At 40.9% G+C, this 27,955-nt stretch overlaps 1 protein-coding gene across 1 annotated transcript in view; it reads right to left on the bottom strand.

Moving 5' to 3' along the window:
• Positions 1-27,955, bottom strand: part of LOC128615401 (protein unc-80 homolog) — an 89,105-nt gene that overhangs the window by 38,182 nt on the left and 22,968 nt on the right. The window contains exons 16-26 of the mRNA XM_053637455.1: positions 27,101-27,151; positions 26,508-26,656; positions 26,122-26,285; positions 23,973-24,181; positions 21,659-21,765; positions 11,935-12,082; positions 10,903-11,075; positions 8,473-8,685; positions 7,659-7,794; positions 7,398-7,531; positions 6,298-6,763 (exon numbers count right to left, since the gene is read on the bottom strand). Of these exons, the coding sequence (XP_053493430.1) occupies positions 6,298-6,763; positions 7,398-7,531; positions 7,659-7,794; positions 8,473-8,685; positions 10,903-11,075; positions 11,935-12,082; positions 21,659-21,765; positions 23,973-24,181; positions 26,122-26,285; positions 26,508-26,656; positions 27,101-27,151 (1,950 nt within the window). The remainder of the gene's footprint in view (positions 1-6,297; positions 6,764-7,397; positions 7,532-7,658; positions 7,795-8,472; positions 8,686-10,902; positions 11,076-11,934; positions 12,083-21,658; positions 21,766-23,972; positions 24,182-26,121; positions 26,286-26,507; positions 26,657-27,100; positions 27,152-27,955) is intronic.

Genomic DNA, 27,955 nt, shown 5'->3' with positions numbered 1-27,955 from the left:
GCATTTGTTGTGTTGAACCGTTTCAATTGCTTTTGTTTGATTTGTTCATTGCAAACAGCTGAAAGTAAATTTTGACAATAAGTCTGATTTGCAATGGGGGTTGAATGGTTTTGATTGCAACTGTGCATGTTCACAATTCCTGTAAACCAGATTATGAAATACATGTAATGCTTGTTAAAGTTATTTTACCTCATTAGTCAAAAATACAAAACAAAAACTCCTTGACTTGAGCTGTTTTTGTTGCTGTATTAACTAACCCTGTAGTTCACAACCTGGGGGGCGTGCGGAGAGATTGGAAGGGGGCTGCAAATTGTTTTCAAGAAAAAAAAAACACAGACAGGGCATCATTTGGGTACTTGGTGTATTTTATTGCTTTTCAAATAGAATGTGCATAAATGAAATTTAGATGTACCTTAGGTCCACACATAAGAGCTAATATCATTAACCAGGGTTGCCAGGTTTCCCAACCACATTTCAAAAGACCTGAAATGAACCCAAACAATCAGGGCATTGGAAAATGGAGAGATATTTTTCTTTTTCTCAGCATTTGCATGGGAAACAAGTATAGTAGATTTATAAATTTTAGCGGTAATTGGATAAAGGTTAAAATGATCAGGAATGTGTTTCTCTCACACACACACACACACACACACACAGGACTTCGTCCGTTGATTTCGACAAAGACCGAAGTTTCCATTGCTGCCTCCATTATGGAGAACACAAACTGGAACTCGACTTGCGCGTGAATTGGATTAAAGTGAAGAAGACTTGCGCAGCATCGGCCTCACGCTCACTTCCCGGTGACCGCCATGATCCAGTGGCAAGACTGAGTCAAGACAAGTGAAGATGGCCCCCGGGCGCAGTGATTCATACACCCATTCATACACTACGGACACTTTGGACATGATAATCCGCCTACCATGCATGTCTGTGGACTGGGGGAGGAAACCGGAGAACCCGGAGGAAACCCCCGCAGCACGAGGAGAACATGCAAACTCCGCACACACAGGGCCACGGTGGGAATCGAACCCCCGCTCCTGGAGGTGTCACTAAGGCACCGCGCGCGCGCGCGCACACACACACACACACACACACACACACACACACACACACACACACACACACACACACACACACACACACACACACACACACACACACACACACACACACACACACACACACACACACACACTCTCTCTCTCTCTCTCTCTCTCTCTCTGATTCTCACACATACTATTCTGCATACATTTTGTCTTTGTTCCCACAGACTCATTCTCAGGAACTTAATTAACATACAATTCCTTAGGGTGAGCTAATCAGCTGGGGGTCCATCCTGCCATACAACACATGTGCCTCTTCCATTTAGTACTCTGGTCATTGATACACTTCAAAGCGTATAAAAAGATATGCTTATTTACAATACAAAATTAGGCCTTGACCATTGTAGACTTTTTGACATCAAGCGCTTTTTGCCATCAGAGATGCTTTACCATCACTTTACTTTACTTTACTATGTCCGTGATGCTGACCATAACTTTGTAAGTTACCTTGTTTCTATTTTATGTATATTGTTCATTTGTGATATCTATCTCTGAATACTCAGTAGTTCTTCTGAAAGACAGTATAGCTGCTTTTCCACCAAAATTACCCTGAACAATTAATCCCAGGAACTTTTTTCAAGGGACCATTTGGTTCCTCCAGACCTTTGCTGTCTGTGTTTCCATCGCAGTCTAAAGTACCGCGAAGATTAGGCAAATTAGTCCGGTGACGTATGACTTTGAAGCTGACTTTAATGATGTAATAATGATAATGATAATAATCATAAAAACACGTAGAGGGCTCATATTGGAACCCAAACCTTTGAACAGTAACAAAACAGCTTGCTGCAACCAACCTGGTGGTCTAGTGGTTAGGATTCGGTGCTCTCGTTGCCACAGCCCTGGTTCAAATCTTGGTCACAGAATCATTTTTAAAAAATCTTTGAATAAAGGTATGTGTTTTAAAAACAGACAGTCTATTTTCTTAAATCTGATAACGACACTGCAACAACAAGCATGCAGGAGATTCAAGCTGTACTGCTGATTGTATTGCATTGCTTTGCTAAAGAGGTAATTGAGAAAATGCTGGAAAAGAGACGAGCAGCGGTAGTAAAGCGAATTCAGAACGCTCGTAATGCTTGTCAGCTATTGCTGAGATGACTGAGAAGAACGTTCGCAAGCATGAGCTGCTCTCTGCACTGTTTTCCTGTGTGAACAACGCCCAGCTCGCTTAACCGACTTGATATTTTTAAGTATCCTTTTTCATTGCGAGTCGCCGTTTCCAGTTCTTTGTTTGAGAAATTTTTTAGATTTAATTCTGATTATTTGCTCAACAGAATTAAATGAATTCAGTGAAACACGATCTTGGTGGCTGGAAAGTATTTATAAACTAGCCCAAACTGGTGTAAGAAGCAAGACCCTGAAGAAAACTGTAGAAAACTACAGAAGATTAGCTTAGCTTAACAAGTTTAGCTCCGCCCCGACTCGTTGAGCAGAAAAGACAGGAAAGCTAGTATCGGTTTCCGGTGTGCAGCCGATGCTATCGTTCCTTTCAAACAAAGCGAGGAAACACCTGGAATTTGGCGAAGCACCTGAAAGACGGTCCTATATTATGTTTGTTTGAGGCAGCTGCATTGTTGCTGTGAAACCAGCTAACGTTATGCTCCATGTAATGTTAGCGATAGCCGGTTATTTGTTAACGACGCTAATACATTGCAATGTTATAAACTACCTCCTAATGGGCCACCATGCATCGCCATTCAGCCCGTGTCCTGTCAGATAAATGTAGCCTCATGTCACTAATAATTATTCACATGTTCATGCTTTTAATAAATCTTTTTGGCCTGCCGCCATATCAGTGAATTTATACTAATGCTTGCATTCAGAGTATAACGTGTGTGTGTGTGTGTGCGCGTGCGTGCGTTTAAGAATGCACCTCCACTCATTGTCAGACAGTGTTTGATAACTAAAATACCCCCCCCCCCCCCTTTTTCCCAGTATCAGCCAGAGGAAGATGTCCTCCAGCAGAGTTTTTAATAAAATTTTTACAATTTTATTTTTAAACCACACCGTGGTATCGACTTTGGTATCGAGTATCGTGCACTTTTGGTGGTATCAGTACCGACTACTAGATTTTTGGTATCGTAACATCCCTAGTGTGTGTGTGTGTAAAGTGAAAGAAAGTCACTGGAAAAAAAGCAAAAATGATCGAATGGAGAATAAAGAGTCCCTGGTTTTTGAGTTGTCCCAAATCTAATTTTTGACCTACCCCATGAAGTGTCACACTGTTGTCGAAACTGGTGGGAAAGTGAGGGAGATCTACCATCATGTAGTCCTCGCCATTCACAAAAATCGTTAAGACCCTCGCCGACATCCACCAGATGCAACATTGGGCCTTTTGGGAACTTTATGAACTCTTAGAGATTAAATCAATTTATACTAGCATTTACCATCCTCAGACAAATGGCCTGGTCAAGCGGTTTAATCAAACCCTTACAAATATGACTCGGAAGCTCGTATATGAGAACGCTTGAAATTGGGATAATTGTTTTGAACCCCTATTATTCTATGTCCTGCAAGCCTCCACTGGGTTCTCCCCATTCAAATTACTATATGGACGCAAGCCGCACAGCTTCTTAGACATCATTAGAAAAAATTGGGATGGGGGCCCTTCGGAAAGCAAAAGTGCAATTCAGTACTCCACACATTAGGGCAATTAACATAGGATCTGCTAAGTCTGTATAATGGGGCACTCAGTTATGTGTGTTTTCACTGGAGATAAAGTGATCATGTTATAACCTACATTGAGCTCCAAATTACTCGTCAAGTGGCAAGGACTCTTCGAGGTCATGCAGCAAGTCCGGGACATTGACTGATGAAGTAATGAGGTAAGGCAGACAGATTCAGGTGTGGTGCAGCAGATATACCACCTCAATCTCCATAAACCATGGAGAGAGGAGGTCCCTGTGGCTTTGGCAATGGTCGTTCCAGAGAGGGAGGAGCTAGTACTGGCAAATCTGGAAAATCTAAAACAGTGGCTCAATCCACCCCAGTCCCTTATGGAGACCACCTCTCACCGTTCCAAATCACAGAGGTTGCCAAGTTGCAGGTGGAATTTTCTGATGTGTTCTCACCTCTGCCCAGGTGCACTGATCTCATAGAACACCACATTGAGACACCCCCAGGGGAGTGGTACACAGCTGCCCCCATCGTTTGCCTGAGCACAAAAAAACAAGTGGTTTGGGAGGAGCTCAAGACCATGCTCGATATGAGGGAAATCGAGGAGTCCTACAGTGACTGGCCCAGATCGATGGTCTTGGATCCTGTGGCTGACGGTTCAGTCCGGTTCTCTGTATCTTTGGAAAAGTCAATGCGGTGTCTAAATTTGATATGTACCCAATGCCCCACATTGAGAAACTGCTTGATCGGTTAGGTGTGGCTGAGCTTGGTCGAGCGCCGGTTTGTGAATGTACGGCGAACCAGATGTTTAACGAGTGTTCTGTGTTTCAGTGAGTGGGGGCAAGGATACAGAGGGGAGAGACGAGAACCATGGGCGAGAGTGCTGAGCAGAACAGAGCCGCGTGTTTGTGTGTGTAAAGTGAAAGAAAACTGCTGACAAGCGAAATTGATAAAGTGGAGAATAAAGAGTTGTCCCAAGCCTGTCTCCTGTCTCTTCATTTCCAAACTACCCCATGAAGTGTCACAATGCACTACTAGGTCACTATTAGTGCTTGTTTCAGTTCCCATTTTTGATCACTAGGTACCATAACTCTGTGGAGCTACACTGAGCATGCTGCCTTATGATTGCTCAACATCTATGGAGGTGAGCAAATCAGTGTAACATCAACTGATATTTGTCAAATACATTGTGACACTTATACTGGGTCGAGAATGAGGAAATGGGAGGCGGGCTCGGAATAACTCAAAAAGGGCTTTATTCGAAACGTTACTTTCACTGTTATAAACACACTTGGCTCGGTGCTGGGGTGCTGGGTCTCTCTCTCTCTCTCTCTCTCTCTCTCTGCTTGTCTCTGCTTTTTATCCTTGCCTCAGCTCACTGCAACACAAAACATTCATTAGTACAATTCCCCACAGATGTGTTTTCCTTACCACTTACCTTCTCTGGCTCCACCCCCATTCACAAACCAGCGCTTAAACATGCCCCCGCTTCCACATACATTTTTTTTGTTGTTGTTTGAGTAAAATTACTCAAAATAAGTAATTAATATTTCAAGATAATTTAAAACGTATGGAACTGTGATTGATTAACATTTGTTGAATAAGTGCTCTGTGCCTATGGATGAGCTGCCACACTCAATACATTATATTTCTCACAAATTTATTTCTTTATCTGAGCATAACCTATAAAATATTACAGATTATGTAAAAAAAAAAAAAGAAAGAAAAAGCCACTGTTATTGTCTAACTAACAACCCTTTTTTTAGTCTCTCCCTGCTATGACTAGGTTGGTCTGCACACAGCATTCTCGCAAATCTGGTTTATGTATATTTGCATAGTGTTTAAATGTATATTGTTATACTGAAAAGTTATAATTTACATGACATTTATTGATAAATAGTGTCATATATTTAGACTTTTCCAAGTTTTAAACAACTCATGTGCACGCATGTTTACTAACAGACCAGACAGACTGGCTCCGCGAGTGCTCCTTTTGGGGTGTCAAAGTGTACAGAGTGAAATGAGTGTGTATCAGTGTATATGATGGCACATTTAAAAATCTTTTATGTTTCTAATATGTTTTTTTCTATTGATTAATGTCATTATATTTAGTGTGATTATTGATTTTATGCATATGCTTATGTACTATATTTGTAGTACATTGTATTTGTATTATATTTTCCTTTTCTATAGAAAAACCACACACAAGCACAATCTCAACTGTATCCATATGTTATTTACCCAGTGTACTGAGTATGGTGACAATAAATGGGATAAATGGGATCTTCTCAAGTGAAGTCTCTAACTGGACACCCCGTAGCAGACTTGTTTTCCTAACCGCCTTTCTTAAAATAAATGGGAGACAGCTACCAGTAGCCAACCTTGTTTTTCAGATTATAAAAATAATGTGCATAGGAGAAATGGGATGGAGTCTTGCTCATAAAGTTTTACGCCGGAAAATCATTCTTCATTCAATCAATCAATCATTCAAAACACAAGTATTAATTTAGTCTTAGTCAAGACATTTGCAATTGTGCAAATCAGTATGTAGAAAGTCACATCAAGAAACCTTTCTCACCGATATCAGTGACCGTGTCTCTGCTCTGTGACAGCAGACGATCAGACTCGGCGTCGTTCTCGGACTCCGAGTCCTGCCGAGACATCTTGGTGCTCTTCAGACTGCCAGCTCTGCGGATGGAGGACAGAGAACCACCTTTCTTCACCTTGAAACTCCTCGCCCCTTTAATCTGCAGTAGCCGAGAACCTCCAATGCGGATCTTCCTGGTGGGAGCTGAAGAGTGCAAGTGAGTATCAAATATATGCAAATGAACAAAAAAAGACCGATTCATTGAAACAATCATACCCAGGGGTTCTTGAGATGATTTCTTTTCATCACATGCTGTGTCAGACTTCAGAGTGTGACTGCTGCTGTTCAGGGAATCATGGCTGTCCTCATCATCTAAGATTCCTGCAAAGCTGATCTTCCTCTCATAGCGATGACGGCCCAGCTCTGGGTCCAGACGCAGCCGGCAACTCTCTAAATCCTATAATATTGGGGCAGTTTGGGCACATTTGTAAATTTATGATGATACACTATATGGCTAAAAGTATGTGGACACCTGACCGATCACACCCATATAATTTAGTCCCCACTTTACTATTATAATAACCTCCACTCTTCTGGGAAGGCTTTCCACTAGATTTTGTGGCTGTGGGGATTTGGCCATTCAGCCACAAGAATATTAATGAGGTCAGGCACTAATGTCGGATGAGGAGGCCTGGCACATAGCTGTTGTTCCAGTTTATCCGAAAGCTGTTCAGTGGGGTTGAGGTCAGGACTCTGTGCAGGACAATCAAGTTCTTCCACTTCAACCTTGGCAAACCATGTCGTCCATGACCTTTGTGCACATATTTAGGCCCCTTCCTTTCAATGAAAAGAAATCTTAATGCTACAACATACAAAGACAACGGTGCATATTATAGCCACTTGTGTGCTTCCAACCTTGTGGCAGCAGTTTGCAGAAGGCCCACATATGATGGTCAGGTGTCCACAAACCTTTGGCAATATATTGTATTTCATGAAAGATTAAGTTTAGCCCTCTTTTGAAAATATCATTAACCTCTATAGTTACAGTAAATCTGGTCAGTCATAACTGAGGAACAAATACACATACTGACCACTAGGGGCTCTGTGCGTGGGCGTGGAAGGCAGGGAAAAGTCTCCCTCAGGAAGGTAGTAATCTCTAAAAGCAGCTGACAAGCGGACATCTTAAGAGCAAAGGGACAGTTGCATTTGGTGGGGTTTACAGTACCTGTGAACATTAGAAATACACAAATCCACCTCTGTTAAACATAGACACACCGAGATATCACGCAAGATCAGTAACATGATCGCTCTCTGGAATTATGTTAGAGCTTTATCCATATTATCTCTCGTACTGTCATCCAGGAAGTCTTCTTCTTCATCCTCTTTCCGTGCCCTCCTTTTGCTCTCCTCGTCATAAATAAAGCCCAGGATGTTAGCTGGACTCTCACTATCTGAGTGACACAGCTCGCTAAGACGAGTGCCAATTGCCTTTTGGAGAAAACATTACAGAGTTAAACAGGAACTATTACATCTTAAGAAATTTAATGCTTAGTGTAGGATAATGTCTAAAAATTTTGCTTTTGACAAAGAAAATCAAACTAGGCCTGATACTGAATATTAGTATCAGGGTCGATACTGACCTAAAAACACCAGATTTTCACTGACCTGATACATGTTTAGCTAATAAACACAAGATACAATTTCTCTTAAAGTACACTATTGGGCCTCTGATATTTTGCATATCTTGGCACAAAATTTCGCAAAGAGAAGGATTGGTTACTAATAGGATATCAATATCAAATTACTACTGGGTATTGTTCAAAACACAGAGCTCTGAGATCTGTATCATATTGAAACACTGAAAACACGTCATCATTTTTAATTTAATTTCTGCAAATTGGGCAAAAGGTAATGCAAATTATTGTGTGTGTCCATCACATACTGTTAAACTGTGTTGTTAATATTTAATTTTATATGTAGTGATTATTATGTTAATTATTATGTCATTTCTTTAGTGATATGTAAACTGCAACATGTTAAAAATTTCCATTAAACCAAGCACATTATTTCCTTACAAACATGTGGAGCATTCAAATGTTTATTGTACCTCTACATACTTATATTTGAGATATTTCAGCATGAGTTACAGCTGGGACATGGACTCACATCGCCCCACTGGTAGAAATACTTAGCTGCATTCCACTGCAACTTATTGTTTCTCTTGTTCCCAGCCACAGGTGAGCGTCCTCGTGAAAGCCCTCGCTTGGTGATGTTGACGTGGTGACCTTTCATCCATTCTGGCCAGTTGCCACGGTTACAGCGATGCACAAAACGAGCACACTCCAGGAATAAGGAGGCCCTTGCCACCACTGGAGCTTCCTGAAGGGTAAAAATAAACAAAATAAATAAACAGACTGCCTCTGCCATATGGAAACAAACAAAATCCTGGCACCAGACAAATTTAATTAAACAGTGATGTAACTCAGAAAGTTAACTGAGTTATGTTTGAGAGCACAGATGCTCCAGATCAAATGACTTCTAAAACTTCTAAAAGGCAACGCCACACAAAATAGGCATTTCATTCTTCTTCTTATTATTATTATTAAGAACAACAACAACAACAACAACAATAATAATAATAATAATAATAATAATAATAATAATAATAATAATAATAATAATAGGGGCCAAGCACAGTCACCTTGTTTTCATCAACTTCCATGGTGCGCAGGCCCCTACTGTAATCGTTAGTGTTCTCATTAGGGGCCAAGCACCGCAGGTGTGTAGGCACTTATTGTTTTTGTTGGTGTAATTATTATTATTATTATTATGCTTCTTCTTCTTCTGCTCTTGAGTCTATGGCAGCCCATAGAACTGTACGTAGGAAAGTTATGAAATTTGGCACAAACATTGAGGACAGTCTGAAATGTTACAGTCTGCAATGGCCAACACTCAAAATGGCTGACCTACGACAATTTCATATCATTTGACTCGGAATGCTCCACAGAATCAAATGAGACCAGTTTCATGATTTTACGACAAACTGCTCAAAAATACACTTTTTTCATATCTCATGAACACTAGGTGGCGCTGTTCTGAAACAGGTGTAGGTACCCTCAAGTCATGATGACTATTACATATACTAAGTTTGGTCTGAATTCACTAGCATGCTAGCCGTTGAATTTGTTTGCTCATTATTTGAGAATGGTTTGACCAATTCCATAACTTTTTACCGGAATGGTCTGAAGATTATCTGGTTAAATTTTGGTGAAAATCGGTCTAGGAGGAGTTTGAAAAAGTAGGTTTTTAAGAAAATTCAAAATGGCAGAAAATCTTGGGCAGAATTTTGTTTCTAGCCCTTATGGTTCAAAAGTTAGCATAAACATGAGTGAAATTTTGATCTGTTGGTGGCGCTAAGGGGTTTGAGACAGTGACTCCCAATTTGCTTTGTTAATATTTCAGACTGTCCTCTATCTTTATGCCAAATTTAATAACTTTCCTATGTATGGTTCTATGAGCTGCCATAGAATGAAGAGTGGAAAAAGAAGAAGAAGCAGAATAATAATAAGAACACTAACTATTACAAAAAGTGCCTACGCACCTTCGGTGATTGGCCCAGCAGAAGAAGAAGAAGAGTAATGAAAACAATAGGTACCTATGCACCTGCGGTGCTTGGCCCTTAATAATATTAATAATAAAAATCCCTACAAAAACAATAGGGTTTTAGCGCTAATAATAAGAAAAGACAAAATAAAAATAGGGTGCCTACACACCTACAGTGCTTGGCCCCCTAATAAGACAAAGTAGAATAACTATAGGGTGCCTATGCACCTTTGGTGCTTGGCCCCTAAATATCATAAGTATACTGTTTAAAAGTTAGCAGCATAATATGTACATACATTATATGAATATAGAATAGAAAATGAAAAGTAGAAGCATGACTAGAAAATGGGTATAAAAAAAAACAGGACACACTAGTACAGTGTATCTCAGTGGCATATATTGAAAGTTTTTCATATCAGCTACAGTGCAAACAAAGTGCAATATACTAGGTTACTGTCCAGATGTGCAAAGGACATAAGTAAGGGTACTGATTAAAAGTACAGTGCAGTATACCAGTGACTGGACAGTCCTAATATTGAATGAATGCAGGTAGAATAGCTGGCTGTCTATGTATGGCAATAAATAAAAAGACTGGTGCATTTTAGAGCTCTTCAAGCTCTTACAAAGCTGTTACAAAGACAGGGAAAGCTGCAATAAAAAGGTGCAGTCAGCCACCATTTTCAGTCTGCTATGGTGCAGAACAGAAAGCCTGGCTATGTGAAGAGAATGTGTAAGATTGAATAGGGTAATGGTATGCCATGGATGGCTTTGTAGGTAAGTGTGGGGATTTTATAATCACTACAGCGGTGTACAGGAAGTCAGTGTAAGTTAAGTGGAATAGGAGTTATGTTTTGTTGTGAGGACGTATTGGAGTTTAACTAATAAGATTTGTTGATACACCAAAAAGTAATGCATTATAGTCATCTAGCCTGAAGGGTCTCTCTATGAGCTTCCATGCTATGAGGGTGGGTCAGGAGGATAATTGGAACAAACCAGGTCCAGTGCAGCAGCCAGGATAGAGGCATCAGGGATGGTGCCTGGCTCACAGCAGTTCAGGAGGAACTGGAACCTCTTCATACCCTGTCTGATGGCACCCAGATTTACTATGTTCTTATTCTTTATTGCATCCTGGTTCGAAGCCAAGCGCTCTGGGAATCCATGGCATCCTGGTGGTGATAACACCATAAGAGAGGTACAATGACAATATGTACAAGGTATGGATTTAGTCAGATATATGGTTGATAATTTGTGGTTATTTTCTACATTTGATGCTATTATTGGGTCAGTCCATCTCAAGTGGTCCAATAATTGCAAAATTGATTGCTTGACCATTTTAAATTTTTCACATTTTTTAAACAATTACCTCTATGTATTGGCATTGCAAAACCACCAGTTTTTTTTTATTATTATTATTATTTTACTGGGTTTAACCACAACAGCCATTTTTGTGTCATGGCACACACAAATTTGATTATCCAAGGAGCTTGGACTGTCCTGAGCAGAGATACTGTTTCCATAAACAGCTGTATAACAAAAATTTGTCACGGTTGAACCAAGTAAAAATAAATAAATAAATAAATAAATAAATAAATAAATAAATACCTGGTGGTTTTGCATTCCCAACACAAAAAATAATCAAGCAACAAGTATTGGACCACTTGAGATGGAATGACCCTATTGCCATTTAGTAGAATTAAGAAAGCAAGATGAAATTAAACAATTTGATGTTATGTACACATCCAATACTTCACATTTAGGCACCTCTTGTGGAGAGCTGGTAGTTTTGGTAGTTAATATTACTCCATGGACAGCCAGGACAAAATAGATAAAATCACAGTCCTTGTGTCACCAGACAGCTTCCCACCGGGATGCACAAACAAATACAAACACGCACACAGAGTTGGCATGGAAGATGGTAGAGAACAGTGAGTGCACCAGAAGCAGACGACAAGACATGGACTGGCACAAACACAGAGGGAGTGGTGGAAGTATAGACGGGCAAGGGGGAAAACCCCAGGGTTCTACCATCTTTCTCCTCTGTGTGGTGAAGTTTGGATGGGTTCCGCCGGCCAGACCGCCATTTACCAAGCCTCTTGAAGAAGTTCTCCTCCTCCTCGTGGCCGTATTCTGTGGCACTTCCTTCTGACAGCTTGACGGCGCTGGTGAATTTCACCTGGTAAGACAATGTGGTCAACCTCAAGGTCGATATTTTTTCCAAAAATATTACTTTTTCTGCTTCTAAAAACAGGTGTAATACCATATACAGTGGTGCCTGAAAGTTTGTGAATTTTATATATATATATATATATATATATATATATATATATATATATATATATATACACATAAATATGACCTAAAACATCATCAGATTTTCACACAAGTCTTAATAATAGACTAAAAGAACCCAACTGAACAATAAGACAAAAAAATATTATACTTGGTAATTTATTAACTGAGGAAAATTATTCAATATTACATATCTGTGAGTGAAAAAATTTTGTGAAACTCTAGGATTAGCAGTTAATTTGAGAAATTAGAGTCAGGTGTTTTCAATCAATGGGCTGACAATCAGGTGTGAGTGAGCGAATCAAAATCTATCAAAGTCTGATCATCACAACACATTTTTGTGGAAGTTTATCATGGCATGAACAAAGGAGCTTTTTGAGAACCTCAGAAAAAGAGTTGTTGATTATTAGGCTGTGACAGGTTACAAACCCATCTCTAAAGTGTTTGGATAATTTTTAAATCAATAATTTTACATAGGTGAACATTTTATATAAAGAATTCCAGATACTCTCTTTTAAGAATTTAGGGTACCCTGTACAAAATGGCCAGAATTAGTGGTGGGTCACTAAGATTTTAAAGTTTGTTAACTTTTCTCTGCTCATGTCTTAAAATGAATACTTTGGGTCTGTTTGACATTGGATCTGTCCGACCTTTTTTTTTTTTTTTATCATATTACATGATCCAAAATTCTCAGTATGTTGATTTTTTCATTTACAACGAAAAACCTGGCTCTGTTAAAAGTTTGACGTCATGCCAACAAAATCCATACTAACCATATTTCAGCATCTTTCTATAAAGTTGAAATTTGTCGGCTAAAGGGCCTTTCACACAACGCAATTAAGGGACGCAAATGTACGACGCGATAATGCTCTTGAATTGAAACAATAGATCCCTATGGAGCTATTCACACCAGGCGCAATCATTTGTGATGCGACAAAGCGAGATTTTTTTTTTCCGACCAGTGTGTCGATTTTTTCCCTGTCGCTCCGCAATGAAACGGGCCGTCCAATTAGATTTGAGCTTTAGATCACGTGCCCGGAGCTGCTGCTGCAGTTGCACAAAAGGGCGAGATAGGTGATGCTATGGCACATAAAGCTGTTTTGAAAACCAGTGTAAATACTGAAGAAAAGTATTCTGGAAGAGATTAGAGAATGGATGTTGAGTTCTTGTTATCATTGGTGTCTGAGAACAGAGATCTTTTTGATAAAAGTTACAGCGAAAGCCATTTTCAAATCCATTTTCTTTCTTTTTCTGTGCTTCTTAACAGTTTGTGTGCCTTGTGGGACTACACGCCAACATTTAAGTGATTCTTCTTCTCAGTGGTCAAAGACGATAGGCCGATCAGTTGAATAGCGGGTTGCGCCACCTATCGTGCAGGCGTGAATTAGCTGAAGGCGGTCAATCATTTCGCGTTTCCTGTGAAAGTACAGTCCGTCGGCGATTCGCTTCGCTTTATCGCATCGTGCTCAGTATGAAAGGGCCTTAATGTTGGGTTTTGGTTGGGCATGGTGGCTTAGTGGTTAGCATGTTCAACTCACACCAGGGTTGGGGGTTCAAATCCCACCTCCGCCCTGAATGCGTGAAGCTTGAATGTTCTCCCCGTGATTTGGGGGTTTCCTCCATGTACTCTGATTTCCTCACCCAGTCCAAAGACATGTGTTAGAGGCGGATTGGAATTTCCAAATTGTCTGTAGTGGGTGAATGTGTGTGCTATTGTGCCCTGCAATAGATCGGCACCCCATCCAGGGTGTCCCCCGCTCTGTGCCCTGAGTTCCCTGGGAAAGGCTCCAGGCTCCCCATGACCCTGTGTAAGATAAGCAGTACAGAAAATGGACGGATGTTGGGTTTTGACAGATACAGATGGTACTCAACCAGAATAAGCTTTTTGCAGGCGGCAACATGCATTTGCTGCTGTTGACCACTAAGTGGTGCTATAACCATAGATTAAGCATTAACCCGTGTAAGCATTTGTTGTTTAGAATGAATTCAAGCTGAATAGTAAATGTCAAGACTGTGTTCGGTGCTTACTTTATAATGTACAAGTACTACACCGCATTTTATTTTATTAAACTTTAGAAAGATGTGCATTATTATGTATATCATTGTATCTTGTATTATTTAGTCCTTACAATAAAATAAAAACGACAGGAAAGGTGGATTACTCTGCATGGGGGCATTATTATGGGAGCATACCCTACATTATTTAGTAGGCTTTATGTCAAATGTTGTGCCGAATTATTTTATATTTGTCACAAATACAAACGTTTGAAATGTACATTTTATAATTAAAACTTTGCATTTCGATACATGTTTTGTTATTCATTTTCTGTCCTTTTTATAAGTAGTAGGTTATTTATTAATTGAAACTTAATGAGAACTTAAATAAAAAACATTTTTTGTGATGTTTAGAAATAAGAGACAGAAGACAATTATGTCAAGCATAAGGTTTAATAAATAATGGCAACATTACAAGAAATTTGCTACATTCTAGTAGAGAGTCCATTGCAGTATAAAAATAAAGACTTGTGCGTGAGAGAAAGTGTGTGTGTGACAGAGAGAGACATTCAAGTGGTTACTGGAAGGAACACGTTTTATATATAAAATAAACACTTCTTGACATTGGTTTTTCTTTTCTTTTTCCATAGTCTTTTCTTGTACTTGTCTGTGTGTATATCACGTTCAAGCAATTATATTTGATATAAATGCATACATTTGGCCTCCTAAGCCAAGTTTCTTTCCGAGGTTGAAGAGACGACCTACCAAGTCAAGTTCCTGGCCAAGGTCAACGAGGCGACTTCCCACGCCAAGTTCCGGTCTGAGATCCACGATGTGAAATTCCATGCCAAGTTCCAGTCTGAGATCGCCAAGTTCCAGTCCAAGGCAAGTGACGCAGACAACCAAGTTCTCCTCATGCCTGAAGCCGATGTCACAACCAACTAGGTTCTGCTCATGCCTGAAGCTGAAGACATGACCGACCAGGTTCTGCTCACGCCCGAAGCCGACGTCACGACCGACCAGGTCCTGCTCACGCCCGAAGCCGACGTCACGACCAACCAGGTCCTGCTCACGCCTGAAGCCGATGTCACAACCAACTAGGTCCTGCTCATGCCTGAAGCTGAAGACATGACCGACCAGGTTCTGCTCACGCCCGAAGCCGACGTCACGACCAACCAGGTCCTGCTCACGCCCGAAGCCGACGTCACGACCAACCAGGTCCTGCTCACGCCCGAAGCCGACGTCACGACCAACCAGGTCCTGCTCACGCCCGAAGCCGACGTCACGACCAACCAGGTCCTGCTCACGCCCGAAGCCGACGTCACGACCAACCAGGTCCTGCTCACGCCCGAAGCCGACGTCACGACCAACCAGGTCCTGCTCACGCCCGAAGCCGACGTCACGACCAACCAGGTCCTGCTCACGCCCGAAGCCGACGTCACGACCAACCAGGTCCTGCTCACGCCCGAAGCCGACGTCACGAACAACCAGGTCCTGCTCACGCCCGAAGCCGACGTCACGGCCAACCAGGTCCTGCTCACGCCCAAAGCCGACGTCACGACCAACCAGGTCCTGCTCACGCCCAAAGCCGATGTCACGACCAACCAGGTCCTGCTCACGCCTGAAGCCAATGTCACGACCAACCAGGTCCTGCTCACGCCTGAAGCCCACATCACGACCAACCAAGATCTGCTCACGCCCAAGTCTGCTGACACGGACAAACAAGTTCTGCTCATGCCTGAGTCGGCTGACACAACCAACCAAGTTCAGCCTGCAGAGTCGGTGAAGAACACTCAGCCTTTCTGCGTGGCTGAGGTCGATGCTCCTCCTCCCTGCTCCACTGAGGATGTCGCTCCGCCTCCCTGCTCCACTGAGGACGTCACTCCACACCAAGTCAAGCCCCCATCTAAAGCTGACGACACAACTTCCCAAGCCTGAGTCTCGCCTAATGACCCCAGCGAACCAGCCCCAGCCCCATGTCTGCTCCTCGGCTCCTTGAGGAACCTGCTACTTGTTGGACAATGCCTGGATTGGAACCTGAGGGACTGTGTGAACATTTTGCCCAGAGGGCCAGGGGGAGGGAGTGTATTTTGGTGTTTCGGAAGAAGCACCCTTGGGTGCGGTTCTGTCATATCACAGCAAACCAGTGACTACATTTCCCATCCTGCACTGCGGCCTACAAACATGGACGCCAATGACTGCAATTCCCAGAACACACACATTCATCCTAATCATGCACACCTGCATCCAATTCACAGCACTCACAACCACAGTATAAAGAGACTGGTTCTACACAATGACTTTAGTCTCTGTCGTATTTCCAAGCCTTCTGTCATGTTTGCTTTTCTGGTTATTGACTATGTTAACGCTGGTGACCACGATTCTCTGCCCTGCCTAGTTTTGCCTGTTTGCCTGATCCTTCGGACATCTTATTGTTTGATTAAACTGCCGAACCTGCACTTGCATCTGTCCTGTGCCTACATTACATGACAAAATGGTTTTCATAGATATTAAATAAAAGTATTACGCAGAAGAAACCACCTCAGAGGAAGACTACGCCCCCTGGCTGCCTCCCCAGAGCTCCTAGACCTCCAGAAAAGGCTTCACCCCTCCTGAGATACCACACCACGCCACCTACACTGAAGAGGAAGACACAGCACCAGCAACTCATTCCATTCCCCTTTTCCCCACTTTCAAAACACTCTATTAAATAAAAAAAACACCAAGTTTTGCACCTAAGTGGCCTCCTGTGTGTTTGTGCTCAGCCTGCCGCAGCCTAGGCTCACTACATGCTGTTGAAAAAGTTCCATTTAAGTGTTGATTTGATGGAACAGGGTTTGCAGTAATCAGGCCTGCTTGCGTCTCATCCAGCTGAACCCCATTATGAGCGCAGTTTCATAGATTTGGGATATTAGTGACGATAGGACAAATACATTTTCACACAGGCCCAGTTGATATTAGATAACTTTTTTTTGTTGTTGTAATTTTGTGTTTAATCAGGTTGCCTTTATTTTATATCTTTGAAACAATTTAGTATGAAATATACACAAAAACAGAAGAAATCAGGACTGTATTTGTGGATGGGTCCTGCAGTAGTGAGGCATGGTGTGGAATATGCACGTACATTGGGTGGGGTGGCAGACATGGAAGGTGGGAAGGGCTCCACCCTTTGCAGGTATTCCCCTCAGGGATTTCTCCTTGGAGCATCGTGCAACGAGACCCCGAGGCACACCTTCAACCAAGTGAGAGTAACTGATGGTCAGCAAATTCACCCTAATGTTGTGCTATGGCACCCATATTTGTAAGTAATGAAGGATAGGTTACATCTGTTAGGTCACAGACTCGGCACAGGATGCAAGTGCAATTACAACGGCAGTTTATTAGGGAGGGAGACAAATCCAAATCCTAAGGCAAAAGCAGCGTGATAAACAGTCCAGAGTCGAGCATTCAGCTAACAGAGTAACAGAGGCAAAACGGTCATCAAAAACATGGGCAAAGATCAAAAACCAGGAAGCAAGAGCAATAACAACAGCTTGGTAACGACAGCCCACAAGGGAAACTGAGCAACTACTTCGTCCTGTGGCTGAAAAAGAATGAGACTTATATAGGTGAACAGTGATGCGTGTGTGTGTGTGTGTGTGTGTGTGTGTGTGTGTGTGTGTGTGTGTGTGTGTGTGTGTGTGTGTGTGTGTGTGTGTGATTGAGAACAGGTGCAGACAGTCATGTGACATGGTCAGGTGAGGTGCAGTGGCTGATGGGAATCGTAGTCTCTAGTCCCTTTTCTGGTCTTTACATAACAATATCTAGTGACACAGGACACTCAAACCAAGGAAGAGATGACTCAATTGTTTGTACCGAAGAGCCAAAGGGAAATGTTATTCCATGCGGCTTATCATGATCCCATGGCTGAGAATTTGGAGCAGGATAAAACATTAAACCATCATATGGCCTGTTTCTATTGGCCAGGCATGTTGCGAATGTCAGCTAATGGATCTGCCGGCCACCCCAAAAGCACCATTGCTCCCCCTTCCATTGATTGAGGTTCCCTTCAAAAGAAATGCCATGGACCTTGTCGGGCCATTAGAACAACATGCACAAGGGCATCACTTTGTGCTACTTTTAGTGGACTCTGCAGTGCAAAAGCCAGAAGCTGTGGCTCTTCGCAACATCTCAGCGCTCTTCCGAGTTATCCCCCGAGTCAGGATCCAAGAAAGAGGTCGTGACTAATCAGGGCACTACATTTATGTCATGCACTCTTCGCAAAGTGTACAAAAGATTAATTAATATTATTAGGGATTAGATTGATTCGCACCAGTGTTTACCATCTGCAAACAGAAGGGCTGGTCAAACGGTTTTAATCAAACCCTTAAAAAGAAGCTGATTCATAAGTTCGTTCCTTATGTGTGGAATTGGGATACGTGGCTTGAACATCTGTTATTTGCAGTGCGAGAGGTCCCACAAGCTTCTATCGGGGTCTCCCCATTTGAATTATTAATATGGGTGCAAGCCTCGTGGTGTCTGACATTATTAGGGGAAATTGGGAGGAGGGACCTTCTAACAGCAAAAATGAAATTCAGGACATTCTGGACCTGAGAGCCAAACTCCATACATTAAGTCATCTAACACATGAGAATTTGTGTCAGGCCCAAGAACATGCACTTGAAGTTACCACCTTTATCTCATGAAACCATGAAGAGAGGTGGTTCCTGTGGCTCTGGTGAGAGTGGAACCTGTAAGGAAGGAGCTAGGTCCAGATATAAATCTAAAAAATGTGGCCAAATTCACCCCGGGTCTCCTGTGTGGACCACCTCGCCCCATACCAGAGACCACAGTTTGTCAGATCACAAGGTTAATTCTCCAACATGTTGTCGCCTCTGTCTGGTCACATGGACCTCATAGAGCACCACATAGAGACTCCTCCAGGGCTGGTGGTACGCAGCCACCCCTATCATTTACCCGAACGCAAAAAAATGTGGTTCTTGAGGAACTCATGGCTATGCTTGACAAGGGAGTAATTGAGGAGTCCGACAGGGATTTGAGCACCCCGGAGGTCTTAGTACCCAAGGTTGATGGTGAGTCCGTTTTTGAAAGGACTTTTGAAAAGTCAACTCACTGTCTAACTTTGATGCATACCCAAATCCATGCATTGATGAGCTGCTCGAGGCCTGGCTCACTTTTATTCGACACTAGATTTAATCAAGGGTTATTAGCAGATTCCCTTAACTCAATTACCCTGGAAAAATGGCCTTTTCTATCTGTTTGAGTTATATCAATTTGTCACCCTTCCATTTGGTTTGTTTGGAGCCCCAGTGACATTTCAATGTCATCAATTTCAATGGACAGAATACTCCACAGAGTGGTCAGCTGCAGTTTTTGAAAGGGCACTGAAAAGTGCAATGAAAAATAAATGCGAGCATGAAGCTGTGCCAAAAGCCACCTGTCTTCTGAGTGCTCCTTCCCACCCACACACATCTCAAGTATGTCTTCAAGAAACATGATCTGATATTTGTGTCACCCACTCAGGAACATATGTGACAAAGTTACGGACAACCCTAAAGAATCCTTAAATGTAAACAAATTATTATTCTGTAAAACATCTATTTGTTTTTAACAGCTCTCAAACACCATAAACTGTTGCTTGTCATGTCACACTGGTCATGTCAGTAAGTTAATGCATATAAAAAATATAACAGGAACATTACTGGAAGATATTACATAAAGAGACACAGTGCTGTTATTCTCTCTAAGGAAGATTTGCATGGAAAAAAAAGAAAAAAATATATATATACAATGTCCATAAATATTTACAGTGCCCTCCACTAATATTGGCACCCTTGGTAAATATGAGCAAAGAAGGCTGAAGAAGGCTGTCTTTATTGTTTAACCTTTTGAGCTTTTGTTAATAAAAAAATCACAAAAATGCTCTCATGGATATCAAAGAATGGTAAACAAAACACAGGTTTATCAAAAAAAAAAAATATTTATTAATTATAGGTGTGCAACAATTATTTGCACCCTTTTAGTCAATACTTCCTTCCTTCCTTTTTAGTGCTACCTCCCTTTGTCATGCTCTGAACGGCTCTGAGTCTTCTCCTATAATGCCTGATGAGGTTGTAGAATACATGTCAAGGGATCTGAGACCGTTCCTCCATACAAAATCTCTCCAGACCCTTCAAATTTTGAGATCCACACTGGTGGACTCTCCTCTTCAGTTCACCACACAGGTTTTCTATGGGGTTCAGGTCAATGGACTGGGATGGTCATGGCAGGACCTTGATTTTGTGGTCAGTAAACCCTTTTTGTGTTGATTTTGATGTATGTTGTGGATCATTGTCCTGCTGGAAGATCCAACCACGGCCCATTTTAATCTTTCTGGCAGAGACAGTCAGGTTTTCATTTCATATCTGTTGATATTTGATAGAGTCCATGATGCCATGTATCCTAACAAAATGTCCAGGTCCTCTGGCAGAAAAAACAGCCCCAAAACATTAAAGATATATGGTTAAAGACCATATTTAACCGTGGTCATGAGGTACTTTTCCACATGGCTACCTCTCTGTGTGCGCCCAAACCACCTCTGGTGTTTATTGCCAAAAAACTATAGTTTGGTTTCATCTGACCATAGAACCCGATCCCACTTGAAGTTCCAGTAGTGTCTGGCAAATTGAACACGCTCGAGTTTGTTTTTGGATGAGAGTAGAGGCTTTTTTCTTGAAACCCTTCCAAACAGCTTGTGGTGATGTAGGTGAATTCAGATTGTAGTTTTGGAGACTTTCTGACCCCAAGACGCAACTAACTTCTGCAATTCTCCAGCTGTGATCCTTGGAGATTTTTTGGCCACTTGAACCATCCTCTTCACAGTGTGTTGAGACGATATAGACACACGTCCAATTCCAGGTTGATTTATAACATTTCCTGTTGACTGGAACTTCTTAATTATTGCCCTGATGGTGGAAATGGGTATTTTCAATGCTTGTGCTATTTTCTTATAGACACTTCCCATTGTGTGAAGCTCGACAAATTTTACCGCACATCACAGCTATATTCCTTGGTCTGACCCATTGTTTTAAGGGAATTCTAAGGGAATTTGGCCTATGTGTTATTACATATTTATGCCCCTGTGAAACAGGAAGTCATGGTTCAACAATTTCCTGTTCCTAGTCACCCAGGTGTACAGAAAAATGTAAAATATCAATGGGAAAATTCTTCAAATATATTTTTCTCATACGAATTCAATTCAATAATTGTTGCACACATATATTTAACAAAGATTTTTTTTTTAAATAAACCTGTGTCGTGTTTGTAATTGTTTGATATCCATGAGAGCAGAGTATTTTTGTGAATCTTTTGAAGAAAAGATTAAAAGGTTAAACAATAAAGACAATGTTTCACAGCCTTCTTTGCTCATATTTACCAAGGGGGCCAATATTAGTGGAGGGCACTGTAGCTCATCGCAATGTCTTACCTTGGAGCTCTGCCGGATGAAGGATAGTCTGTCCACTGAGCTGATGTCTAAGAGGTCCTCCACCCCATCAGCCAGGCCGGACAGGGACGAACGCTTCAGCCAGTTGCCTACACACAGGGTCACATGTTGTGAACAACAGAAAACATAGTTGCCCCAAATAAATAGACCACCTGACTTATTAAATATAGTTATAGTTAACATGTTATCATCACATATCTTCTATATGTTTGCTAAAGCACTACCTATGAAAAGCAGTCTGGGCAGTGTGTGGCTTAGATGATAATTGGTTCAGTTGATGCAGAAGCACTTTCATACCTGAGTAATGAGCAAATGAGCAACATGGAAATGGAAAAGCACTGGGTTGATATGGGGGAAGGATAACACACACACACACACACACACACACACACACACACACACACACACACACACACACACAGATAGCTTGGACAAAAACCAAAAAGCACGTTTCACACACAAAAAGCTTACTGCATACACAGATTACAAACATACAAAGTTCATTAAAAAGATCCCATATAATCGTTATTTAGAGATCTGTAATGATCACAAAATATACACACATACACACATACGTAGGACGGAGAGAGTGAATGGAAGGTGTACAGTCCTATGGCATGCTGGCGACAAAAAAGAACACAAAAAGAGAGATGAGTATGGTTTGAACCTCTAAAATTTCAGTACACCAATGGCACATAAGCCATGTGCATATAATTCATTCTTAATTTCTAATGAAATTAAAAATAAGCAGTAAAAATATATGTTAAAAGGTCTTACAAGCCTGGATTGCCAGATGAAGCACAGGTATTCAAGACTGACAAATCTGCACATGGCTTAAAAATTACGTAATGAAATATGACATGTCGCCATCATATTACACACAACAGTGATGAACCAGAATAACTGACAACAGCAAAATGTTAAACTAGAAGGCTAAAGTTCATGAATGAACTTTGATGTTGGCTTGACAGAGCCCGCTAAACAAGCTAAAAGAGTTAAATGATATTACAGGGTTTTGTTGTCATTGATTTTAAAATGTTAAAATGTTTTTAATGTGTAAAGGTTAAAAGGTTAAAAGTTCATCATATGTAAAGTTTAAAATGTTAAACGCGTTTAAACTGTTTATGCTAACCCGATTGGATGATAGGGCATTGTTAGGCTACTAAGCTAACCTAGGGTGTTACTAGGTGGTTGCTAGCATATTCAAGTTGGTTCTTAGGGTGTTGCTAGGTGGTTACTATGCTATGTTGATATCATATTCCTGTTGGTTGCTTGGGTGTTGCTGGGTCATTGTTATGCTAACCATTTTGTTGTTAGGGTGTTGTTAGAGGTTTGCCTTGCTATCCCAGCTGGTCCCTAGGGTGTTACTAGGTGCTGTTATTTGGTCCCAGGTGTTTGTTCTGGTATTTCTAGGAGGTTTTAATATGATCCCAGTTAGTTACAGTTGTAAGGGCTAGGCAGTTGCCAAAGAAACTCCTTCATGGTGCAGCTGGTTGCTAGGGTGTTGTTAGGTGGCTTTTATGGAGTTCCAGGTGGTCACAATGGTGTTTGTACTAGGAGGTTCCTATATGATCCCTGCTGGTTGCTAGGTTGTTGCTACACTGTTACTAACAAGCTGCTATGATTTACTTTTACATTTACTTACAATTATTTATTTATTTATTTTTTATACAACTGTTGAGGGTTATGGGACTTGCTCAAGGGCCCAGCAGTGGCAGCTTGGCGGTGCTGGGATTTGAACTCATGACTTCTGATCAGAAGTCCAATGTCCCAACCACTGAGCTACCTCTTCCCCATGATAATCCAGTTGCTTGCTATGGTGTTGCTAGATTCCTCATGTACTACAGAATTATTAAGTCTCATGTCTGAGAATCCTGTGGTTTGGTTTGCATGGCGTAATGAACAAAAATAAAAGAAACTTGACCTATTCTTTAATGGTCAAATTACTCGCTTTGGAGCACTGCTAGGTGGCACCCATAATTCTCATCCCAAAAGCACAAGCACCCCATTTCTGTATGGGATCTACGCCTGTGCTGAATTTGGTGGCTCTATGTCAAAAACTGCTACTCGTGAAAATGGTACAAATTTTCCAATAGAAGAAGAAAAATAGAATGTTGGATCTTTCAAGCCAACATAATAACAGATAAGCAAGACCCAACTGTAAATCCAAGTCCAGAAAATGTACAATGATATAACATTGTACATTACACACAACTAATATCTTTGAATCACAGTCAGTCAATGAGATTTGAATTCTGAGCACATTAATAAGGGTAAATGGATGTCACACACACACCTATGGGAAGTTTAAGCTTCTTGCGCAGTGAGATGCGTCGGGAGCGAGAGCGTGAGCGGCGGTCTGTGGTCGTGCCCGAGTGGGCGGTAGTGCATTCTGATGTGTCCTGTTCTGATTGGCTGCTGGTGTCACTGGCAGCACTCTGAGACTTGAACATCTTCCTCCAGAAGTCCTTCCTTCCTAATAGAGCTCCAGGAATCTGCTCCTCACTGACACACATGCATATTGCAATCAATGGTAATAAGGTTACTCAATATGGCCCTTGAAGGCAGTTGGGTGGAGGCAGGTGATGAACAGCATAATCAAATTTACCATAAAAATAGATTAGAAAAAAATTATAATTTTGAAAAACAACACAAAAATACAAAAGTACAGACAAAATCTATAGTTGGAAAGAATGGGTTTGGTTGCCAAGTACAACATGAGGTGTTTTTAAAAGGTGCTGTATTTGATGTAAAAAGTTAATACTCTTTTTTCTCTGACTTTTTTTTGTACTTTTATTTGAAGCCATTCAAATAAATGTAATAGTTAAATCTAAATTTTATTTTATTCTTATTATTTGTTTTCAAACAAGATCCTGGTTGCTATGAACTGTTCTTAAACTGTTCAAAAAATGCTACCAAAAGACTTGATTTTTACATCCTCAACCTTGTTCCAAATCTAGCACAGTATGGTGTAAAATTGGCAACCCTACCATCACTGTGTTTTCCCAGTGATGCACACTCTGAGAGAACATATCTGCCATTTACATTTAACACTTACATTTAATATTTACGTTTAAAGTTTAGATTTTATATAATACACTGAAACTTAAAACTGCTATTTTACGTGAGACACTATATAAATGTGTCAGAATGGCCTTAACTGTTAAAATAGTCAGAAAAGAGTATTTTTACATTTGGTGCCCCATAATAAAATGTTAAGCTACATAAGCTAAGTATAAGTATTCAGAGTTAAGTTAATAGTGTGCAGTGAAGAGTACTGAAATTGTGCATTGGTATTCAGACCTCAGACATAACTACAGACTTAAAGGAGAATTCCAGCATAAAAACTAGAATTTAATATATCGTGTCATGGTATGTAGGGATCTGTTGCATCAGACTGTAACGCTTACTGCCCATGGTTTAATAGAGGTCATACTTTTTCACCCAAGTGCTACAATACTAAGACATACATAATTCAAGCATTGGGAGTCCCTCCTATGATTGATCAATCAGGACCTCTGAGTGACGTGACATATGGTATCTCCTGTGGCACCATTCTGGGAAGAAAACACCTGGTCTTTTGTTGAAACACAGCTGGATGTTTAAATATAAGTAAGAATTTGTTTTCTAAAACATTGCGCAGTGTATATTATCAAACCACTCACCTTTCCAAGCCAGCAGAAGACGGTTGCTTTTACAGGCAGTTTGGAAGGATAATTCTGATCTGAGTTACTCCATCTTTACATTTCATCTCAGCTTGCTAGATTTTAATATTTGCATACAATTGTGTGTACAGATGCTCCTGGTACCTTCAGTTGATTGGTACCTTCTGAAGTCTTGGCTGAGGTGCTTGGATTTTGCCATGGGCACCGGCTCTAAATTTAGGTGCCCTCCCAGTGAACTCCTAATTGTGACAACTGGCCAATAAGAAGCTTCTAAAAGTCACTACATCAATTTCTGGAATCTTCCAGACTGTTTAAAGACACAGTCAACTTGTGTAAGTAAACTTCGATCCTACTGGAATTCTCATATAGTGAATCATAGGAGAATTAAATCTGTCTCTAATCAATTGTTTTAAAATGTGAACAAAGTAGATACCCTAAGTGACTTGTCAAAAAATTGTATGGGAACATGAAATATGCAGAGTTTTGATTGAATATCTTTAGCCTAGGTGTATGTGAACTTTTGGTCTTAACTGTATGAACATTATGAATACTAATGGACAGTGACAGGTGTCAGTGAAAACTGGCTATTCATTTAAGGCAGCTATGCTACAACTATTTATTAACATAACTATGAATAATATTTTGTGTAAGAATTCACTTGAATAATCATAAACAACACAAAAAAAATCCCCTAAATGGTAAGATATAATGGATGATTCTGATGTTATATGATGTTAATGAATTTAAGTGTCTCTTTTGCTATTTGTGTAATGTAATAACCTTTTTTGTGCAGTTGGCTTGGTGTCCTCTTTGTCCTCGGTTTTCTTTGTGGCATTGAGTTTTTCTGCACTGTCCAATAGGGCACTTAGTGCCACACGGCGAAATACGTTGCCGTGTGATTCTTTGATAAACTGAACCAGCTGTCGAATGTCACAGTACAGACCCTGTTTGTTTGTTTTTCATGTGAATGGTGTACATAAGAGAGAGAAAGAGACAGAGACAGAGAAAGAGAGGGAAAGATAAAACACTTATAAACTTAGTGATAGGGTACAGAGCATTCACACACAAAACACTGAAACACAATGAAAAAATATATGGTACTTATGAATTCATGACAATTGTGAGACTGGAAATAAAGTAATAAATTCTTAATTGTTGGGCCTCACCAGATTTTCTGGACTGTGCAGCTCATGTGTAGTGGATGCACATCTGGTTATGAGGGATTTGAACATGCAGCCCACAACCACGGCCTCCATGCTCTGGGCAAGAGATTTATCCCCTCCTGTAGCAAAATTGTTTCCAAAGCCAGCCTTGTCTGAAAACATATAGAAGTGATTTTAGATGCTGGGCATGAGGCTGGAAGACAAGATGGAGCAAATGAATTGTGGCTCAGGCATGAGTGAGAGAACAACACGGCAAGCAAAAAGCAATCGGCACATACAAGATGGATAAAAGGAAAAATTATAAAGCACATATGCAAGGCAAAGGGTCTGAAGGATAGCACACATGCAAATGTCTGTGGCCTGATAACAGTCTTGGACCTAACAATCAGGTTATGCTTCCATTTCACAGGATTTTTTTTCTGCAGATTTTGAAAAAGCAGTATTTTAGAAAGATCTCATGTCATTTTTAGTAGTGGCTACTCTAATGTATTCATCCTAATCTGGAGGCGAGAATGCCACCTTAGACACAGGGAGGGGTGCAGGAATGGGAGTAATGCCTAGTTTTTTGGCAGTAAATTTAGATATTGTGTATCTACCGAAGTTTCGTTTATTCGCCCTCCTGGACCTCTCACCTGCACTGCCGTATTCTGCAAGAGAAGAGATGTGGGGCAACATTGGTGTCAGGCCAGCACAGACATATAGTTTTCAGGAAAACACTACCCCCCCCACCCCCACCACCCCTCCCACACACAAACCTAGCACACCAAGGGATATTCAAGGTTTCATTATCATTCCACTCATATGTTCACTAACTTGCCAACAGTTAAACGTACTGTAAGTACATTAAAATTTAGTTCACATAATTTACTGAAAACCATGCACCATCTATCATTTCTTAATATTAATGATTGGCAAGTCTACTGAAAGGATGAGTGACTGAGTAACGGAGGAGTAATTATTTACACCCACTGGTGTTTTATGGGAAGAAGGTACATCTGAGGGTAGAATAGGACAAAACTATCCACACTACAGCCTAAACTGCCCTTAGAGCCCCTACCAGTCCCTAAAACACAGTTTTAAGGGAGGCGAGAGACAGAGGAGAGATGGGAAAGTGGAGAAAAATGAATGGAAAACAACACAGACACGATCAGTATTTCCAAAACAATACCATTTCTCCCTACTTTGTATTTTAGACAATGGAATACAGAGTTGAATTAATTTTGCACAAGTCTGAGTATAGGCATTGCAGCATCTACACTGCATACAAAAATATCTTTACAACTTTTATTCAGTATAAAAAAGGTGTAGAAGTACTGAGATTTACCCATTTTACAGAGGAACACATCAAGTTGTGATGATGGTGCATTGCCACATTAGGCCTTGATTATCTTTGAGTCTCTGAATAGGACAATTCCAAACAGTTGGACTCACCATGGATGTGCCATTCTTTG

Source organism: Ictalurus furcatus, chromosome 12 (genome assembly GCF_023375685.1).
Source record: "Ictalurus furcatus strain D&B chromosome 12, Billie_1.0, whole genome shotgun sequence".
Taxonomy (NCBI): domain Eukaryota; kingdom Metazoa; phylum Chordata; class Actinopteri; order Siluriformes; family Ictaluridae; genus Ictalurus; species Ictalurus furcatus.
This window is presented reverse-complemented; position numbering and strand designations above follow the sequence as displayed.